The 16,897-nt window shown below is 45.5% G+C and overlaps 2 protein-coding genes across 3 annotated transcripts; one reads left to right on the forward strand and one right to left on the reverse strand.

Moving 5' to 3' along the window:
* Window positions 1–525: 525 nt before the first annotated feature.
* On the forward strand, window positions 526–4,569 carry LOC109767034 (MACPF domain-containing protein At1g14780). Of its 2 annotated transcripts, none has more exons than XM_020325785.4 (8): window positions 526–1,119; window positions 1,808–2,049; window positions 2,496–2,697; window positions 2,798–2,881; window positions 2,957–3,149; window positions 3,354–3,523; window positions 3,594–3,658; window positions 3,762–4,569. In XM_020325785.4, the coding sequence occupies exons 1-8, from the start codon at window positions 649–651 to the stop codon at window positions 4,390–4,392; spliced, it is 2,058 nt and encodes a 685-aa protein (XP_020181374.1). In that variant the 5' UTR covers window positions 526–648; the 3' UTR covers window positions 4,393–4,569. The 2 variants fall into 2 exon arrangements, with proteins under 2 accessions (XP_020181374.1, XP_020181375.1); XM_020325786.4 differs by having other exon boundaries at window positions 2,966–3,149.
* LOC109767035 (microtubule-associated protein 70-3) lies at window positions 4,557–10,473 on the reverse strand. Its single transcript, XM_020325787.4, has 11 exons — window positions 10,026–10,473; window positions 9,842–9,927; window positions 8,222–8,287; window positions 7,975–8,145; window positions 7,355–7,525; window positions 7,090–7,245; window positions 6,863–7,009; window positions 6,624–6,695; window positions 5,962–6,528; window positions 5,691–5,875; window positions 4,557–5,019 (listed from the first exon to the last, which is right to left on the reverse strand). The coding sequence occupies exons 1-11, from the start codon at window positions 10,186–10,188 to the stop codon at window positions 4,980–4,982; spliced, it is 1,824 nt and encodes a 607-aa protein (XP_020181376.1). The 5' UTR covers window positions 10,189–10,473; the 3' UTR covers window positions 4,557–4,979.
* Window positions 10,474–16,897: the final 6,424 nt, after the last annotated feature.

Genomic DNA, 16,897 nt, shown 5'->3' on the forward strand with positions numbered 1-16,897 from the left:
AATGAGGAAGCCAATTAAATTCAAAAGCGCATCAATCTACTTCCAACTAAAATGAACACTTTCGAACAATCTACACACAAAAGATTCATGAAGCACGTGATAGAAAGATTCAGGGAAACGATGAGGGGGCAGAATCAATAGAGGTGCAAACTTTAAATAAATAAAAAACAGGTCAACCAAAATGTCAAAGAATTCAGAGACTGCACGGGACATTTCCAAATCGGAAATTTGAAAACACGCATAATTTGCACTCCGAGATGCCTAGTCCATGCTTTGGAACATCTTCAGCAATTACTATGAGGCGACGAGTACTTGTCCACCACTAGTCACTCCAGGGAATTGAAACAGTCATCCTAGGGAATTTCAAGTGGGAACCGGGTCTCTGTCACCAGCAAGGCCCGGAAATCAATTCAAATCCGGTGTCCACATCGCCGCAGAATGGGGAGTTCCACGCTTTGGCGGTGCCCCGTCGAGGAGGGCCCCAAGAAATAAGCGAGTAAAAGGTGTTCAATTCAACAAGAAGCCAAAGAAAAAGGGAACGAAAAATAGCAGCCATGACCATGGCGCCGCCCCCCTCCCCTTGCTCCCGCGCGCCACTTCGTCCTCTCTCTTTATATATATGCGCCTTTGAGACAACAGGTGCCAATTATGCATCGGCAGCTCCAAATCGGCCATCGCAGTCGCTGGCCGTTTCCAGGCAGCACGAGCCAAGCCACGAGAGACGGACAATTGGATGCACCACATGCGCTTGACGCCTTGAGAAACCGCCGTCCATTGATCCGGTCCATTTTCATTGCGCGCCTAGCAGCAAGGTTTGTTGATTGGTTCATGGTGGGACGAGCGATGGCCAGGGCCAGGGCGGTGACCGGCGGCAGCGAGGAGATGGCGGCGGCGGTGGCGAGCGCGGTGAGCTGCCTCGGCACGGGGGTCGACATGGCGGGCGACCTGCGGCTGAAGCACTGCAAGGCTGCGGAAGGATGCCTCGTCGCCAGGAGCGGCGGAAAGGCGGCGGCGGTCCCCGTGCCGGGGATCGGCGCGGTGACCGACGTGCCGGCGGACGTCATGTGCGGCAAGGGCAACCGGGTCAGGATCAGGTCCGACGTCCTCGAGTTCAACAAGGTTTGTTACTAGCTGCTCAACTGCACCTTCCTCTTCTTCTCTTTCATTTTTCTTGACAGGCCCTCTAATTTTCTACTGATGCCTTAGAGTTGGGGGAGAAGGATTTTGGCTAAAATAATTTAGTATGCAAGCAGGATTTGTTGAGCTATGTTCAACTGTTAGATTTATATCCAACCAAAAAAATGTCAGATTGATAAATCAGAGATTCTAAGAGGAGGAAATACTAAAAATTAAGTAACTAGTCAAGTCATGGAACTATTGACCAAGATAATTCATTATCATTCTAATCCAGTTCCCTCGCAATCCCACCCAAGTACTCAATTCCTCGCCGGTCAAATTTTCCGATCAAACTAATCAGAGCAGCATGACGAGTTCCATTATCTTGTATTGACTTTCTTTACATAATAATTGCCTTGTCTTGAATCCTGGAGTTCTTGACTAAGCCAACCGATGGAACAGTTGCCACAAAAGAAAACACTCTAGCAGAGAATTCATCAAAGTTTAAAAATAATGGACAATGGCAGACAGCGGCGGCCTCGAAATAAGCTAAAATAGCGCTGCTAAATGACTAAAACCGTTATATCCCGCTATTCAAAACTTTGAATCTTATGCGGAATTAGAGAACGCGTTCGTGACCGTGGATCTATTGAATCTTGACCGCGCGCGCGCGTGCGTGCATTGCATGCAGATGACGGAGCTGTTCAACGGCCGGAGCTCGGTGGCGGGGAAGATCCCGTCGGGGCTTTTCAACGCGTGCTTCGGCCTGGACGGCGGCTCCTGGGCGCAGGACGCCTCCAGCACCAAGTGCCTGGCGCTCGACGGCTACTTCATCTCCCTCCTCGACCTCCGCCTCGACTGCCGGCCGCTCGCGCTCGCCGACCGCGTCGTCGCCGACGTGCCCGCCACCTGGGACCCGTCAGCCATAGCAAGGTACTCTACAGTCTACATAGTGTGCAATGCATACATGTGAGCAGCTCCTGCTTGACCGTACTTGGAAACGAATCATGCAAGTTGACGAGGTGATCAACTGTGGACGGCGACCTCCTCGTCCTTGCCAGGATAGTGCAAGGCCGCCCACGACACTCGTGCCCATGTGGTGTGAAAGATCGTATGCGTGCGCGGTGGAAAATTGACGCAGGACTTGACTTGTTCAAGTCAAGGTCTCGAATTACCTTTCACAACTTTGTGGGGCCTAATAGTATGTGAACTCTGATCATTTCACCCTCAAGAGTCATGGAAGCATGATGCATCAGATGATGTTTTGTCAGTCAGGAGTCAGGACTCAGGACCCAAGATGCAGATGCAAATTCTCAGCTGATCTGCACACTAATAAACTGCATGAAAACTAACGCCACTCTCTGTGAATCTGTGAGCAGTTTCATCCAGAAGTACGGGACGCATATCGTCGTCGGGGTGAGCATGGGCGGCCAGGATGTGGTCTACGTGAAGCAGGACAAGTCGTCGCTGCTACCGGAGTCCGAGATCAAGGAGCACCTAGAGAAGCTAGGCGACCAGCTCTTCACCGGGACATGTCCCATGCCTCCTTCACACTGCAAGTCCAGAGATAACAAGACCAAGGTCAAGAAATTTTGTTAATTTTCCGACCATCCCAAACTGAAACTATGATGACCTCAAGTGAAATGTGCTTAAAAGAACTCCATGATTCTGACTGCAACAGGTCCCTGAGGCCTTCAACGTGTTTGATGCCCAGTTAACACAGCCTAGGGTCGAAGGAATGACTAGTCAAGTCGCATGCAAAGAGGTACTACTACTCACTACTCTTCCAAGTTGCAACTTATCAAGAGTCATGAAGCAGGTCATCTTTGCTGATTTTCAGCTGATGCAGGGTGTGACGGTGATACACTCCAAGAGGGGAGGGGACACGGCGGCGAGGAGCCACGCCGAGTGGCTGCTCACGGTGCCGGCAAAGCCGGATGCGATCGGCTTCAAGCTTGTGCCACTGACATCCCTTCTCAAGGGAGTGTCGGGCCTGGGCTTCCTCTCTCATGCCATAAACCTCTACCTGAGATGTAAGACCTCTATATACTCTAACAACATTTTTGTTAGTCATTGCATAGGTCTAGCAGTTTCATGAAAAATCAACAAAGGAGAGGCTGCCTTCCACAAACTTCATGTACTAAATCAGCGACAACTAATATGGATTGAAGGGAGCGGTTGCTTTCGTGTATGATCTGCGACGAAAAATGCTAAACTATGTCACTGCTCTTTAACAGACAAACCTCCAGTAGAAGATTTGAGGTACTTCCTTGACTTCCAGCACCACAGGTCGTGGGCCCCTGTGCTCAGTGACCTACCACTCGCTCTATGTTCGAACCGTCAGGGCGCGAGCCAAGCCTTGCACTTCAGCCTTGTGGGATCAAAGCTCCATGTCAACTCAAACCAGGCAAGCAATGATCCCCATTTGCTTAAAACCATCTGCAATCCAATGGAGATGCTCACTCAACTAAATGCAGGTTATCATTCCAAACTTGCCGGTCACCGGGATGAGACTGCATCTAGAGGGCAAGAAGAACAACAGGTTTGCCGCGATTATCTACGTTCGCTGCAGCATTCTGTTTTGCAGCATGTCCAGCATGACAAAATTTTGCAATGTTGACACCTTCATGTCGTGTCGTGACCAGGCTAGGCCTCCACCTGCAGCATCTAGCGAACACCCCAACATTCATCAAGGGACGTCGAGACAAGCCGCCGATATGGCGCGGGTCGGAGACGGTCTCCGACGAGCGGTACCACGAGCCGGTGCAGCGGAGGATGTTCGCCCACGTCTGCACCGCGCCGGTGAAGTACGACCCCAACTGGTGCAGCGCGCACCGGCGGACCGCGTACATCGTGTCCGGCGTGCAGCTGCACGTCAGGGCCCACGACTCGACCACCGTGCTGCACCTCAGGCTCCTGTACACCGAGCTGGCAGGGTACGCCGTGGTGCAGTCCAAATGGGCGCACAACACGGGGAGGCTTTCGGGTAAAGGGGGCTTCCTGTCGAAGTCGTTAGGGGTGGCGGCGTCTTCGGGCGCCGCTGAGAGAGACCGGCAGGAACCGGCGAGAGTCAACGTCGACTCGGGCGTGTTCGCCGGAGGGCCGCCGGTGCCCGTCGGCGACCAGAAGCTGCTCAAGTTTGTTGACACGTCTCAGGTTACCATGGGGCCGCAGGACTCCCCTGGACACTGGCTGGTCACAGGTGCAAAGCTTGATGCCGAGAAGGGGAAGATCTCACTCCATGTCAAGTTCTCACTGCTGGCTCCAGTTTCTTGACAAGCTGCTCCAAGAACTGTACAGTATCAGACTTGCTATATCTTTGCCATACATTCTTTCAGAAATTTGTACAGGGAATCAGACCCAGGGAAATCCAACGGGCAACATTTCTGTTTCTGATTGTCAGTCTGAAATGTAAATCAACGACGAGTATTGTAATGGAATTTCCAACCAAAACACCATGGTAAATAGAGGAGAGCCAATAATCATGTGAGAATAACAATATATTCACAACCTGGGCAGCGGGGGTATGGAGGAGCAGAACCAAGCAAACACTCTAGCTACATTACAGATGGGAGAGGACATGGAGACCCGTCCAGCCTATACAAAAGCATCAGGCGCGTCGACGACAAAACGAGGGCGAGCCGTAGGGGGTTAGACCTCGCCTCAGGGCCACCTCCTCTACGGCAGAGAAGCAATCACGTCAGATCCGAGCCTACTACCCTTTCCCCGGCTCCCAAGATTTATCACAGGGTCATCTGTGCTATCATCTCAACCACAAAACTAATAGGTAATAATGGAACGAAACAAATACAGAGCGAAATGGACTCTATGGAATAATACGCCGCCTCAAGTTAGTGCCGCCGTCATTGGAAGTTGCGTGCCAACCCACTTCGTGGTGCGCTTCTGCACACAAGGAACAAAATTCACGGTGGGTTAGAGGAAGAAACTGTATGAAGATGTAATTTCAGGAAGAGGGTGGTAAAAGATAATGTCTCCTGAAACTTTTTCAGTTTCACCACATAGTAGTTGAGCGTATAGGTACAACAGACTTGAGAGCTCTCTCCAGTATCAAAATTACTGAGTGGCAAAATCATTCTAAGCTTTTGTTGTAAATGTAGTTCTGTACACCTGAATAATCACAATTTCACATGCCTTCCTCGTATAATTTTTAATGGCATGACATCATAAGAGAACTAATCACTAAAGAGCAAATATGGACATTAAATTGCAGGTGCACCATAACAAAACTAAGGGGGTGTTTGGTTCAGAAGTCCTAGGACTTTTTCTAGTCCCAGGGACTAATCAAAAAAGACTCTCTAGTAGAGTCTTTTTCTAGTCCCTGTAGAAAAAGTCCCTCCCGTTTGGTTCCTAGGGACTTTTTAGGGACTTTTTCTAGTCTCTGGGACTAAAAAGTCCCTGAACCAAACACCCCCTAAGATTGCTGGGTAATGGAAATATTAAACAGAAATTGCTACTTATGTCACACATGACAAATCATCATCCCAAGAATGTCATTTGAACTATTTCAATCAGAATAAGTTCCTGAAAACGTTTAAGAATCTGTGAAGATGTACCTTCCAGGAAGCAGTTGAGAACTCCCAGACCCTTTTGAGTTACCAAGCCGCCTGGCTTTGATTTCTTGGTCCTTATCGACACGCATAGCTGCAACTTCTTTCTCCATGGCAGCAACCTCTCGCCTCATCTTTTTAGCCTCCACTTCCATTGCTTTGGTTAAGGTATCAACTTTCTTTGCTAACATCTGCAGGACAAAAGGACATAATAAATAACTTTATAATGCTGGCATCATGTCCACACAAACTGCATAAATAAGAAATGGTTGCATACTTCAATGGCATCATCTTTGTCCTTTAGACTTTGATCTTTTTCGTGGCATGCTTTCCTCAAAGAAACCACCTCCTTCTGCAACATATTATACAGGAAACCAGAGACCATTTCAATTGAGTTGCTATTTGTGGTTTCATTACTTCTCTGATCTGCATTGCTATTTGGACTTTCATTAGTTCCCTCATCCACAGTCCCTTTCCAACCATCATTCGCTTCACGATCTTTAACTGCGTCTGTAGATTTGTTAAGTAAATGTGATCCATTCCCATGGACCTTTCCCCTGTCTAGTGACCTAGTTCCACCATCAAATGACTTTGAAGTTCCTTTAGCGTGTTTTAGTATCAAGCTGCTGCTAGAAGAAAGAGAGGATCTTGAATGGAAAGATGGAGATCTCCTTGTTAATAAGCCATTTGGTGAGACTTTAGACATATTATCTGCTCCGCCGAGTGATAACCGGCGGGAAGGACCATTGCTGAAACTCTTCCCTTCAGTAGGCGGTCGACTAGAGCCACTTGGTGGCCCTCGCAGTCCATCTTCCAAAACTTTCAGGCGCAACTGGTATTTTTCCTGAGTTTATGAAGAACTAACAAGTTTAGCCTGTCTGAACAATTCCCTTAACAAGTTTTAGCTCACACTGAATTAAAACAGAATGGTTTGCAAACCTTTAGTTGAGCTTCAGACCGTGCTGTTCGTTCTGCAACAGCAAGCTTATCACGAAGTTGTTGCATTTCACCCTGCAGAAACCAAAAAAAAAAGGTAATTACAGGTTGCCACATATGATTCGATAAAAGAGCCAGCAGGCAAAAACGTTTAACTTCACCAAGAACAAGCATATGCCTGCATCTAAGCAAGCAATGCACATCAATAACAGAAAGGCATAAATAAATCCTACTAGTCTCACCTGCATGAATCTGCGCTCTTCAAGCCACTGTTTAACTGGCATCACTTTATCATTAGAATCTTTCCACTCATTTGCTACCACCACAGCAACCCTATTTGCTGTAACTTTCGCACGAGCAAGTTCACGGTCAAGTGTTTTTCTTTCGTCCTGACAAAATCATGAACATAACTAGGTATCAGCCAATTAATATTGATGGCAAAGGCAACAATTTAAGGGTAGTTTGTTACATTCATCTCCTGCACTTTGCGCTGGTAATCTCTAACAGCATTGGCAGCTGCACCACCTGCAAGAACAGACTCTTCCAGCTCCCTCACAGTTTGACTAAGCTTTTCAACTTCTGCAACCTTTTGGCGATGCAACTTATCCAATATCTTATTTTCTTCCTGCAATGCATAAAGTAAATAATTCAGCATTTTCATAGTTGAGCTCTATTGCTATGTTGAAAGTTGTTTACTCCAGATGACCAAGAATACACTACATGCACCCACATACATGACAGATCTCAATTTGCTTCATCAAATCTTGGTTCTTGTTTTGCAAGTCATCAACCATAGCAGCTTTTGCCATTGCTATTTGCACAGTCCTTTCTGCTTCCAGTAGTGCTGCCTCTTTTTGTTTTGTTAGTCGATCCAAGGCTCTATTATCCTCCTGGAGCTTTGCAATCTGAAATCAACCAAATCAATTTCATAGTTTATCATCTCTTTTGTTCATAGTGAATACATGACTACTGGAAAGTTGCAATTAGATACTCCCTCCACATCACAAATAAGTGACATTTTGGACGTTGACACGGCCTTCAGATGTAACTTTGTCCACTAACTTCTATTATATGTATAAAAGACAAGAAAAATATAGTGCTCTAGAAATACCTTTTGAGACAATATACACATGATTTTCAAATTTCCAATATGATTAATTAAAATGATATTCACAGTCAAAGTTCAAAAAAAATCACTGGAGACATGCCCAAAACGTCACTTATTTGTGATATGGAGGAGAGAGTAACCATCTAGGTGCATTGGAGGATGAAGATTGTGGGCTGGAAGGGAGACATTATAAATTCATGACAAACACAAAAATAGAAGAGGGGATATGTGAAGTAAAAGTAGAACCTCTTGCCGAGATAGCTTTAGCTCTGCTTCAAGTGGAGCAAGAATGGCTTCAATTGGTGGCATGTCATCATCCTTTTGAGCTGCATGCACTCTTCGCAAAGTAGCTTCTGCCGCAAACTGAGCAGCCATTGCAGCCTTTTTCTCGTCATTTATCTTCTTGACTTCTAGATTCTACAAGTTTTATTCTCTATATTAAAGCACAATCAAAAGACAGAGAAGAGCAACAGATAGACATAAATCACAGTACTTTGTTATCTAGGTGATATTCTGTCAACTTGAGCTTCTCGTCCATCCTCTCCAGCTCATCTGTAAGCTGCCACAAAGATTACAATCATGTTAATCAGAGAAAGGAGGTAATCATCGTCAGGTTTATGGTTAATGATAAAATAATAAGTATCAACAAGTAATTCAGCGTTGTAACTTATGAACTTACACGAACAGAAAAAATATTCAGTATAATATGAGCTGCAACAACTTATACTCAAACTTGTTTTTTAATTCATAGTTCTTTAGTCAGAGGATTTTAAGCCCTAAGTTTCAATCCATAATGATAAGTTGATAACAAACAAGTAAAATTCAATATAGGTATACACAAGCATTTTAAGTTCTTCGACGCCAATTTATAATAAAAACTCATTGTCCACCAAAAAATATTCAATCATAGATAGGATTCACATAAAATAAAAGGACTACTGGTGCATTACGGTCATCGAATGGTCAAGAAAATGAAAATAATAATCGATAGCACATCATAAATATTTTGTATTTCAAAGTTTGTTAACATGAAAGCAGGATATAGTATGCCAATGCACAAATACATAAGCTCATCTACCTTATCTATGGGCCACGGAATGTATTGAAACCCAAGAGTTGAAGAAGGCGGTATTATTCAGGTGCAACTCAAGAACTTAATTCATGAAAAGCCATGCTACCATATTTGACCAATTAACTCTTGACGCTAAAAAAAAATATCGATAAAAGAATAACAGAGAGCGAAAGTAAGCTATAAGCATACAGTAACCCAGTCATAGTAATCCTAACTCCTAAAGTTGGCAACAACAAGAGCCATTATGTCACAAGAAAAGAAAAGCCAGGCACCTCCTATACAACAGTTTGACAGCATAAGTCCCCGGTTAGCAGAATGATTTCATTGTTGTTGAGCATCTAAACCCATTCAGTCCTTGCAAACCTAAAAATCTAGTTTGATAACCTAGCACACAGTATATCGAAATGAACCAGAATCAGTGACAGCACACGCAGCAAGAGCCATGAAATTAGCATACTGAAGTGCTCATTCTAAATAAATACAAGACCAGCAAAAAAACGAACAGCTTTATCTTTCTACTACAGGTGCTTCCAGCATTGCTTAAGAATGCAGTCGTGGAAATTTGGTAGAGTTGGGCACCAAAATACCACAAGTACAGCCCAGAAAAATACAAGGCACAGGACCACTAAAAAATTTGAAGCATGAAAAACAAATGGCTATATTCCATTGCTAAGAACAAAATTAAAGATGACTGTAGAAACACAAACACCTCCTATACGACAGTTGACAGCATAGGTCCCCACTTAGCAAAATGACTTCATTGCTGCTGAACATCTAAACCCATCGTTGCAAAACTAAAATTTTGGTTTGATAATCTAGCATTCAGTGGGCCGAAATGGACCATAATGCAATGACAGTACAAGGTACCTCAACACCGCAAAAAGAGGCTAGGGCGATGCAATTAGCATACTGAAGTGCCCATTCTAACTAATAACCTAACCAAATTTGGCACTTCCCCACAATCCCTGACATCAATTCCAGCCTAAAATAGTAGATACCACACCTCCGTACCGCAAAATCTCAAGAGCAATCGGCAATTACCTCCTCCACGGCCTTCTCCCGCGCCCTCTCGGACAGCCGCAGCGCCCGCATCTCCGTGTGCGCCTCCCCGAGCTCCCGCTCCTTGTCTAGCACCACAAACCAGCACAAAGGTCAGACCCCTCCCGACGCCGAACCCGCATCGAAAACACCAGAGCGAAACGGCAGGGGCAGATCAGCGGCTCACCCCTGAGCTCGTTCTCAAGGCGGGTGAGCTCGACCCGGACGGGATCCGAGCCGTGCATGAGCGCCATGAGCTCGTCGGCGTCGAGGCTGGCCCGCACCGTGCCCCTCCGCCGCGAGAAGCCCCTGGGCGCCGCCGCATTCCCCTCCTCGCCGCCGTCGGCCATCTCAGATCTGAGCCCCGGCGGGCCGCCCCGGCATGCAAGGTCCGCCGCGCCCCCCGCGTCGGAGGGAGCCCTCGCCCCGCTGCGCCGGCGAGCCTCCCCCGCCCTAAGTGGCGAGCTCCGGGAGCGCCCCTGTCGCGCGCCGGGATCGGGGAAACCCTAGCTGAGCTCCGGCGTTTGCTCCTCCTTCCCCCGCGTCACTGTGCGTGTGCTGTGTGCTGTGTGTGTCTCGCTTTTAGTAGTTGCGGTTGTCTTGCTCTTAAGTGGCGCGTTTAAAAAACTCGGGGCAGGGGAGGGGAGGGGAGGGGAGGAGCTTTTTGGATTATCTTAGGAGTATAAGCGTGTGGGGTTTTGAGAGCGATTAGTGGCTTGATTTCTTTTTCATGGAGGAAGATTAGGGTGGTTCACAATGCTATTTTTAGAGAGAGAGGAGGATTGTTTTTTTCTTTTGAACGCAGTACAGACGCAAGCGCTCATATATACGTGCATGCGCTCACCTCTATGAATGCACACACGCATACCCTACCGCTATGAGCACCTCCGAGAGACTGAGCCGGCATATCATCTTGAGATTTTACGAAGTCACCGTAGGCGCCTCTTAGTCGACGGGAACCTCTCCTTCCATTGAACGTGCATCGCCGGAAATCCTGAAATAAACCTAAAAATAAATGCGAGCAATAGGATTGTTTACAATGCTCATGCTCCCTCCATTTCTAAGTATAAGGCTTAGATTCAGATGTGGACTATATACAAGGGTATATAGACGTATTTAGAGTGTATGGAGGTGATCCGTCATTTTTTTTCTTTTGGTGGATACCATGGTGGTGCCAGAGGTGACGGGCGTTATTGTCATGCTCAGAGTATTACTCGGTCTTGTTTTTGTTTTTACTTTTTGGCTAATATTTCTTTGTGCAAAGGTTAGCATTTGGTTGTCTTTTCAGTTTTGCCTGGTTTATACGTGGCTTGTATTATGATTCTTATGATATATATAAATGAGACACGTATTACCATGCAAAAAGAGTAATATATTGTTACTCAGGTGTCTCCCTCCATTGAGCCTTCGTGCTTTATTTTTTTCCTTCAGGATTTGTGTACTTTAGATTTTTCTTATAAAAGTGGGTATTTACATCTTAAAACCCCCGCTTTGAATATGATGACAACACATGGTAACTATGGCTTTGCGGTGCTCTTCGAGCACAAGTCTTGAGCTCCGTTTTGAAACCCCACATCTAACCTTCTATTGTTGCACGAGGCAATGCAATGTTTACGCATCGCGCCCTTGTTAAAGGCGTAGCTCTGGAGTCTACTTGCATGTGTTTTCAGGCTGAAAACCAAATATATGATCCTCAGTGGCGAGCCCGACGACGACGCCTAGCTACGAGTCGCTTCATTCTGGAGGGGTTGTTTTTGGAAAAACTTTTCTCGAAGTTCGTGTATTGTCAAAGGTGGGTGGATGGAGTCGTCGCCGTCACGGCTTCCCAACACGTCGCCACCTCGGTCCCCGTGTGGTTAAAGGAAATATGCCCTAGAGGCAATAATAAAGTTATTATTTTACATTTCCTTATATCATGATAAATGTTTATTATTCATGCTAGAATTGTATTAACCGCAAACTTGATACATGTGTGGATACATAGACAAAACACCGTGTCCCTAGTAAGACTCTACTAGACTAGCTCGTTAATCAAAGATGGTTAAGTTTCCTAATCATAGACATGTGTTGTCATTTGATGAACGGGTTCACATAATTAGGAGAATGATGTGATGGACAGGACCACTCCGTTAGCTTAGCATATTGATCGTTCAGTTTTATTACTATTGCTTTCTTCATGTCAAATACATATTCCTTCGACTATGAGATTATGCAACTCCCAGATACCGGAGGAATACCTTGTGTGCTATCAAACGTCACAACGTAACTGGGTGATTATAAAGATGCTCTACAGGTATCTCCGAAGGTGTTTGTTGGGTTGGCATAGATCAAGATTAGGATTTGTCACTCCTAGTATTGGAGAGGTATCTCTGGGTCCTCTCAGTAATGCACATCATAAGAAGCCAAGCAAAGTGACTAATGAGTTAGTCACAAAGATGATGTATTACGGAACGAGTTAAGAGACTTGCCGGTAATGAGATTGAACTAGGTATGAAGATACCAACGATCGAATCTCGAGCAAGTAATATACCGATGGACAAAGGGAATAACGTATGTTGTCATAACGGTTCGACCGATAAAGATCTTCATAGAATATGTAGGAGCCAATATGGGCATCCAGGTTCCGCTATTGGTTATTGACCGGAGAGGTGTCTCGGTCATGTCTACATAGTTCTCGAATCCGTAGGGTCCGCACGCTTAACGTTCGATGACGATATAGTATTATATGAGTTATGTGATTTGGTGCCCGAATGTTGTTCGGAGTCTTGGATGAGATCACGGACATGATGAGGAGTCTCAAAATGGTCGAGAGGTAAGATTGATATATAGGACGATGGTATTCGGACACCGGAAGTGTTCTGGAGGGTACCGGGTACTTATCGGGTCACCGGAAAGGAGTTTCGGGCACCCCCGACAAAGATATGGGCCTTATGGGCCAAGTGAGGGAACACACCAGCCCTGATGCGCCCCTATAGAGGCCAGCCCTGTTGGGGAACGTAGCATGCAATTTTAAAAAAAAAAATCTACAATCACGCAAGATCTATCTAGGAGATGCATAGCAACGAGAGGGGGAGAGTGTGTCCACGTACCCTCGTAGACCGAAAGAGGAAGCGTCATGATAACGCGGTTGATGTAGTCGAACGTCTTCACGTTCCAACCTATCCAAGTACCGAACATACGACACCTCCGTGTTCAGCACACATTCAGCTCGATGACGTCCCTCGAACTCTTGATCCAGTAGAGGGGCGAGGGAGAGTTCTGTCAGCACGACGGCGTGGCGACAGTGATGGCGATGTGATCCGCCGCAGGGCTTCGCCTAAGCACTACGACACTATGACCGGAGGAGTAAACTGTGGAGGGGGGCACCACACACGGCTAAGAGAAATCTTGGTGTGCCTTTGGGGTGCCCCCCGCCCCCGTATATAAAGGAGGGAGGGAGGAGGTGGCCGGCCAGGGGTGGCGCGCTAGTAGGATTCGCCCCCCCCCCCCTTTCTTCTAACGGAGAGGGGGAAAGGGGAAGGGAGAGAGATGGAGAAGGAAAGAGGGGACCGCGCCCCCTCCCCTTGTCCAATTCGGATTGGGCAAGGGGGGCGCGCACCTCCTCCCGTGGCCTGCCTCCTCTCCTCCACTATGGCCCATTAGGCCCATTAACTTTCCCGGGGGGTTCCGATAGCCTCCCGGTACTCCGAAAAAATCCCCGAACCTATCCGGAACCATTCCGGTGTCCGTATACAACCTTCCAATATATGAATCTTTACCTCTCGACCATTTCGAGACTCCTCGTCATGTCCGTGATCTCATCCAGGACTCCGAACAAACTTCGGTCACCAAAACACATAACTCATAATACAAATCGTCATCGAACGTTAAGCGTGCGGACCCTACGGGTTCGAGAACTATGTAGACATGACCGAGACACATCTCCGGTCAATAACCAATAGCAGAACCTGGATGTTCATATTGGTTCCCACATATTCTACGAAGATCTTTATCGGTCAAACCACATAACAGCATACGTCATTCCCTTTGTCATCGGTATGTTACTTGCCCGAGATTCCATCGTCGGTATCATCATACCTAGTTCAATCTCGTTACCGGCAAGTCCCTTTACTCGTTCTGTAATGCATCATCCCGGAACTAACTCATTAGTCACATTGCTTGCAAGGCTTATAGTGATGTGCATTACCGAGAGGGCCCAGAGATACCTCTCCGATACACGGAGTGACAAATCCTAATCTCGATCTATGCCAACTCAACAAACACCTTCGGAGACACCTGTAGAGCATCTTTATAATCACCCAGTTACGTTGTGACGTTTGATAGCACATAAGGTGTTCCTCCAGTATTCAGGAGTTGTATAATCTCATAGTCAGAGGAATATGTATAAGTCATGAAGAAAGCATTAGCAATAAAACTAAACGATCATTATGCTAGGACAACGGATGGGTCTTGTCCATCACATCATTCTCTAATGATGTGATCCCATTCATCAAATGACAACACATGTCTATGGTCAGGAAACTTAACCATCTTTGATCAACGAGCTAGTCAAGTAGAGGCATACTAGAGACACTCTGTTTTGTCTATGTATTCACACATGTACTAAGTTTCCGGTTAATACAATTCTAGCATGAATAATAAACATTTATCATGATATAAGGAAATATAAATAACAGCTTTATTATTGCCTCTAGGGAATATTTCCTTCAGTCTCCCACTTGCACTAGAGTCAATAATCTAGATTACATAGTAATGATTCTAGCACCCATGGAGTCTTGGTGTTGATCATGTTTTGCTCATGGAAGAGGCTTAGTCAACGGGTCTGCAACATTCAGATCAGTATGTATATTGCAAATCTCTATGTCTCCCTCCTTGACTAGACCACGGATGGAATTGAAGCGTCTCTTGATGTGTTTGGCTCTCTTGTGAAATCTGGATTCCTTCAGTATTGTCACAAAAGATTTTCATTGGACCCGATGCACTAGGTATTACACCTAGATCGGATATGAACTCCTTCATCCAGACACCTTCATTTGTTGCTTCCGAAGCAGCTATGTACTCCGCTTCACACGTAGATCCCGCCACGACGCTCTGCTTGGAACTGCACCAACTTACACAGCTCCACCATTCAATATAAATACGTATCCGGTCTGTGACTTAGATTCATCCGGATCAGTGTCAAAGCTTGCATCGACGTAACCATTTATGACAAGCTCTTTGTCACCTCCATAAACAAGAAACATATCCTTCGTCCTTTTCAGGTATTTCAGGATGTTCTTGACCGCTGTCCAGTGATCCACTTCTGGATTACTTTGGTACCTCCCTGCTATACTTATAGCAAGGCACACATCAGGTCTGGTACACAGCATTGCATACATGATAGAACCTATGGCTGGGGCATAGGGAATGACTTTCATTTTCTCTCTATCTTCTACAGTGGTCGGGCATTGAGTCTGACTCAACTTCACACCTTGTAACACAGGCAAGAACCCTTTCTTAGACTGATCCATTTTGAACTTCTTCAAAACTTTATCAAGGTATGTGCTTTGTGAAAGTCCAATTAAGCGTCTTGATCTATCTCTATAGATCTTGATGCCCAATATATAAGCAGCTTCACCGAGGTCTTTCATTGAAAAATTCTTATTCAAGTATCCTTTTATGCTATCCAGAAATTCTGTATTATGTCCAATCAACAATATGTCATCCACATATAATATTAGAAATGCAACAGAGCTCCCACTCACTTTCTTGTAAATACAAGCTTCTCCAAAAGTCTGTATAAAACCATATGCTTTGATCACACTATCAAAGCGTATATTCCAACTCCGAGAGGCTTGCACCAGTCCATAAATGGATCGCTGGAGCTTGCACACTTTGTTAGCACCTTTAGGATCGACAAAACCCTTCTGGTTGCATCATATACAACTCTTCTTTAAGAAATCCATTAAGGAATGTTGTTTTGACATCCATTTGCCAAATTTCATAATCATAAAATGCGGCAATTGCTAACATGATTCGGACAGACTTAAGCATCGCTACGGGTGAAAAGGTCTCATTGTAGTCAACTCCTTGAACTTGTCGAAAACCTTTCGCAACAAGTCAAGCTTTGTAGACAGTAACATTACCCTCAGCATCAGTCTTCTTCTTGAAGATCCATTTATTCTCGATGGCTTGCCGATCATCGGGCAAGTCAACTAAAGTCCACACTTTGTTCTCATACATGGATCCCATCTCAGATTTCATGGCCTCAAGCCATTTCGCAGAATCTGGGCTCATCATCGCTTCCTCATAGTTCGTAGGTTCGTCATGGTCAAGTAACATGACCTCCAGAATAGGATTACCGTACCACTCTGGTGCGGATCGTACTCTGGTTGACCTACGAGGTTCAGTAGTAACTTGTTCTGAAGTTTCATGATCATCATTAACTTCCTCACTTATTGGTGTAGGAATCACTGGAACTGATTTCTGTGATGAACTACTTTCCAATTCGGGAGAAGGTACAATTACCTCATCAAGTTCTAGTTTCCTCCCATTCACTTCTTTCGAGAGAAACTCCTTCTCTAGAAAGGATCCATTCTTAGCAATGAATATCTTGCCTCCGGATCTGTGATAGAAGGTGTACCCAACAGTTTCCTTTGAGTATCCTATGAAGACACATTTCTCCGATTTGGGTTCAAGCTTATCAGGTTGAAGCTTTTTCACATAAGCATCGCAGCCCCAAACTTTAAGAAACGACAACTTGGGTTTCTTGCCAAATCACAGTTCATATGGTGTCGTCTCAACGGATTTAGATGGTGCCCTATTTAACGTGAATGCAGCCGTCTCTAAAGCATAACCCCAAAATGATAGCGGTAAATCGATAAGAGACATCATAGATCGCACCATATCTAATAAAGTACGGTTATGACATTCGGACACACCGTTACGCTGTGGTGTTCCAGGTGGCGTGAGTTGCCAAACTATTCCACATTGTTTTAAATGAAGACCAAACTCATAACTCAAATATTCACTCCACGATCAGACCGTAGAAATTTTCTTTTCTTGTTACGATGATTTTCC

This window comes from Aegilops tauschii, chromosome 7 (assembly GCF_002575655.3).
Source record: "Aegilops tauschii subsp. strangulata cultivar AL8/78 chromosome 7, Aet v6.0, whole genome shotgun sequence".
NCBI classification, from domain to species: Eukaryota; Viridiplantae; Streptophyta; class Magnoliopsida; order Poales; family Poaceae; genus Aegilops; species Aegilops tauschii.

What these genes read in the sequence shown, in the direction of transcription:
- LOC109767034 (XM_020325785.4), top strand. Translation starts at nt 649, where the DNA reads ATGCATCGGCAGCTCCAAATCGGCCATCGCAGTCGCTGGCCGTTTCCA. An exon ending in CCAGAGATAACAAGACCAAG is followed by an intron (nt 2,698 to 2,797) that starts GTCAAGAAATTT and finishes TGACTGCAACAG; the next exon opens with GTCCCTGAGGCCTTCAACGT. An exon ending in CATAAACCTCTACCTGAGAT is followed by an intron (nt 3,150 to 3,353) that starts GTAAGACCTCTA and finishes GCTCTTTAACAG; the next exon opens with ACAAACCTCCAGTAGAAGAT.
- LOC109767035 (XM_020325787.4), bottom strand. Translation starts at nt 10,188, where the DNA reads ATGGCCGACGGCGGCGAGGAGGGGAATGCGGCGGCGCCCAGGGGCTTC. An exon ending in GGGAGAAGGCCGTGGAGGAG is followed by an intron (nt 8,288 to 9,841) that starts GTAATTGCCGAT and finishes TCTTTGTGGCAG; the next exon opens with CTTACAGATGAGCTGGAGAG. An exon ending in GCAAAGTGCAGGAGATGAAT is followed by an intron (nt 7,010 to 7,089) that starts GTAACAAACTAC and finishes TGATTTTGTCAG; the next exon opens with GACGAAAGAAAAACACTTGA.